Source organism: Papilio polytes, unplaced genomic scaffold, assembly GCF_000836215.1.
Source record: "Papilio polytes unplaced genomic scaffold, Ppol_1.0 DF822845.1, whole genome shotgun sequence".
NCBI classification, from domain to species: Eukaryota; Metazoa; Arthropoda; class Insecta; order Lepidoptera; family Papilionidae; genus Papilio; species Papilio polytes.
In genome coordinates this window covers 2317449-2321439 of record NW_013526359.1, presented here as the reverse complement: position 1 = coordinate 2321439, position 3991 = coordinate 2317449, and the positions used below count along the sequence as shown (strand labels likewise).

The window sequence follows — 3991 nt, the reverse complement described above, 5'->3', positions numbered from 1 at the left end:
TGTTGTTTCATGTAGTAATTATCATAATCAGTAATATTACGGTCATAGAATGATGTTTAGAGAGCAAGGTTTGAAAGATGTGTCGATAGCTCTTCTAATTCGTACGTCTACTTATTTAGCAGGTCGGCGGATTTTTCGGAATATTATACACATCAATTTATTTTGAGAGACTTTTTAGTCTATCCATATTTGAAAGTTCATCCAACGTAAGTTTGAAAATTCTTCACCGCAATCAACCGTAACCGTCAACGCTAAAATGTCGAAATTCAAGTAGACACAAAATATCACAGCTTATAGCCTGTCCATTTATAGAAGTCAGTGATGTCGATAGTTTGGTTCTATGGCACAAATGTTTAATGGCAATTCGAAAATATCACCTGGCAATAAACTGTCAATGTCTCACAATTTGTCAGTGTCAGCTGTCAAGTATTATAATTTGTGTATTACGAATTTCGTGTGAGAATTAGAATTTCGAGTTTCGTAATATCTTACCGCCGTTCGAAATATTTAAACATGAAACAACAATAATTTTGAACATCAACAAGATGATAAGAACAGCGATACGATTGACGCCGACATTTGCTTTTCCCTTTTTTGAAAAGCGAAACATAAATGATCATGATAAACTTCATAACCCTGAACCACAAACCGTCGATACCGGTCTGGAAAGAGTTAAGAAAATGTTTCAGAGAGAGTAAGTAATCTTGGCGAAAAGACCAATCTGTTTTAAGTTGATGATTGTTGAATTACACTTTTACACCAGCACCACTTAAGCAATGGCTTAAGTTGTTCAATGAATTAAAGCCATATATTAATTGACGAATTTAGAGGAGACATCACGAGATAAAGCTGTTATGTTATAACTGAGGGTAGATGAGAATATACAGTTTATTTAGAAATAAATTTTCCAACTTCCCTGTTACAGTGAATTTGAAGAAGTGTCAGTTGAACTACATAATGTTATACAAGCAACACTCTCTGGGTCATTTATAGGTGCTTGCTTTGGAGGGTTTTTGAAATCAAGGGACGCTTACATTAAGTTTATTGAAAGAAATCAAGCAACTGCTTTTACCTCTACAATGCAAGCAAAGGTAAGAAACAAGTATGTACATAGCCTTGGTAGTCTGTAATTGACAAATCCTTACATAAATAATCTAATTTTATCATGAAGATTATCAGATAGATCTCAAATGGTTTTAAGAATCCGAAGACTGACTAAAAATTGTATTAGGGGAACACAGAGGTTGCACAGTCACCCATTAAAAAAATATGGTTTTAAGTGTGTTGATCTACTACTGAAACTATTGTATTATTTATGTTTTAGAAACAATTGCAAGATCATGTGACAATTGGATTTGCAAAAGGAGCAGTCCACTGGGGGTGGAGATTGGGTTTATTTACAGGGTGTTTTAGGTAATTATAAATTTGAATTTATGTTATGCCTATGTGTTCTTCCAGACTATTGTCTATATCTATACCAATTTCCATCAAAATCCGTTCAGCCGTTTAGGCTACAAACTCTAGCAAACATCCATCTATCCATCCATCTTTGTGTTTATATTAAGAATGATTTGTGAATTAAAATATTCCCTCTTCAATGTATACAGATTATATTTAGTTGTTTTATTTTTTAGTCTAATTACCACTGTGATAGCAGTGTATCGTGGAGAGCCGTCATTGGTTGACTACATCATGGCAGGCGCACTCACCGGAGGCATGTATAAAGCAAACTTAGGAATCGCTGCGACTATTGTCGGCGCTACACTTGGTATGGATTTTATTTTAATAATAAATTTTCACAAAAAAAGCATGGGTGGCCACATTTGACTTGTAATTCTTATAATGAGGGACAACATAGTGATGCAACTTGCTCACCATCATTATCATCATCAGCTTGCTGTACTTCCTCATGGCTCTGAGCTTATCCAAAGTAAGGTGACTAGGTTTATTCAACTATGCTGGCTCACTGCAGATTGGTGCACTTTCACATATGTCCAATGAATTTTAAAGATATGTATGACCCACAGTGGGCCAGCATCGTTGACTATGGCCTGATCACCTTACTTAGGTTGGGCTTTGAGCCCCTCAGTGGGGATGTATAGTGAGCTGATGATGAAACTCTAATTACCTAAGTAACATTATCGGACTTCCCTAGTTAATGCCTACAGCCTAAATAACTTAACCAATTTTTATCAGTGATATGCTTTTTATTCTTTATCAATTCTAAATTCTCTGTTAATTCTAAATTGTTATAAGATTCTTTCCTTTCCATCAGTGAGTTAGATTTTTTATTTTTCAAATAGCAATTTGGATTTTTTTTTAATTTATTCCACAAAATTTATTTCAGGTGGCGCTTTAAGTGCAATTGGTGGGCTACTTATTTTGAATATTTTAAAAATCTCAGGAGTATCCATGGATGAAATAAGAGGAGCTTTGTATAAAATCAAATTAGCAAGGTATGTGATTGATTTGTATTATTCTGTAAGGTGAAAATAATAGTTTTCTCACTAATAATTTTCTGATCAAGTAACTAAAATGAGGTCTATGTTTGAGTAAAAAATAGTCGTGTTTATTAGTACAATACAGTGGAAAGTATTGTACCAATATTGTGTTAAAATGTAGTGCATTTACGAAAAATTTTCCTAATGTATATTTTTTTCTAAACTGTTTTAACAAATAGTAAATATTCATTCATTTTTTTTTACAGAGAAGATCAATACAACCAGGTGTTGGAGAAATCGGCGAAAGAAAAACACGACAATTTAACAAGGCATCATGATAAACTGGTCACTGAAAAGGGAGAGAAGAAAATTGAAGAAATATCGTAATTTAGTCAAGTTATACTAAACTTAAATTATTTCATTTTGTAAATATTATTAAAAGCGGTTAATGATTTGGGTCTTTTTTGTGTGATTATAATCTCGTCTTATTTCTATTATGTGAAAATTTGGATGGACAGATTTATTAGAGTTTGTAGCCCAAACGCATTAACAGATCTTGATAAAATTTGACATTGGTGTAGATCATAGCCTGAACTGGAAGAACATTCGGCCCCTTTTGTTTTTTTTAATACCACGAGAACGGAGTCGCGGGCGAAATCGAACATAAATTATGAACTAAAAAACGCAATATTACCTACTTTAGGTCTACAAGGTCTACTTTAAATTGGTTCTACACATATTCTATGAATTCTTATTTATACAAATGACCAGATGTTGCCCAAGACTTCGTCCGCGTGGAGTTAAGTTCAAAATTGCGTTTGCTTCCTTGGTGATTTTTTAAATCTGGGGTCCAGAAATGCGCTGTTTATCAATGGTTCCTAAACATAAGTAATAATAAAGTTTACGTGAATACATAGAAAAATACAAATCTTTCCTCTTTACAACATTCACTGCCAAAACTGGGTGTAGCGGCTTAAACATTTTTATCTAATGAAAACAACAAAAGTATATTAAAAGCGCTTTATTGACAATAAAATTGTTACAACACAGACAATACTAAAATTACATATAAAAATAGTAATCTATAAAATTTCTTGTGCACAAAATTTTGAACGAGACAATAAAATTGAAATAAGTCATACGCAGCCTAATTACACAATAATAAAGAATTTATAGAAAACTAGCTTTCGCCCGCAACTCCGTCCGCGTAGAATTGATAAAAAATAAAAGCAGTAGCCTCTGTGTTCTTCCATACTATCCTCTAGGTCTATGCCAAACTTCATCGAGATCCGTTTAGGCTACAAACTCTAAAAAACATCCATCCATCTAAACATTCGCATTTATAATATTAGTAATAGTTGACACATAAGGAGACAGTCTAAAGGCAAGATAGGACTGGAACCATTGTACTTTTATACCATAATTATTAACCGTAGGCTTCCATTGAAATATACAAAATTATTTTATTATACGTATTTCTTTCGTAGTGATTAAAATATTTTGTATTGTTTCTATAAAAGCCAACAATTATCTTGAGCAAACTAAACATA

General features: G+C 32.9%; 1 protein-coding gene across 1 annotated transcript; it reads left to right on the top strand.

The window, feature by feature from the left end:
• The first annotated feature begins 406 nt into the window (after window positions 1-406).
• On the top strand, window positions 407-2900 carry LOC106105381 (RPII140-upstream gene protein). Its single transcript, XM_013285673.1, has 6 exons — window positions 407-694; window positions 926-1091; window positions 1325-1413; window positions 1635-1768; window positions 2348-2456; window positions 2708-2900. Exons 1-6 carry the CDS (start codon window positions 546-548, stop codon window positions 2826-2828), a joined length of 768 nt encoding a protein of 255 aa, XP_013141127.1. The 5' UTR covers window positions 407-545; the 3' UTR covers window positions 2829-2900.
• The last annotated feature ends 1091 nt before the right edge of the window (window positions 2901-3991 follow it).

Coding starts and splice junctions, on each gene's coding strand:
- LOC106105381 (XM_013285673.1), top strand. CDS start 546: ATGATAAGAACAGCGATACGATTGACGCCGACATTTGCTTTTCCCTTT. Junction 1,769..2,347: donor TATTGTCGGCGCTACACTTG/GTATGGATTTTA, acceptor AATTTATTTCAG/GTGGCGCTTTAAGTGCAATT. Junction 2,457..2,707: donor TATAAAATCAAATTAGCAAG/GTATGTGATTGA, acceptor TTTTTTTTACAG/AGAAGATCAATACAACCAGG.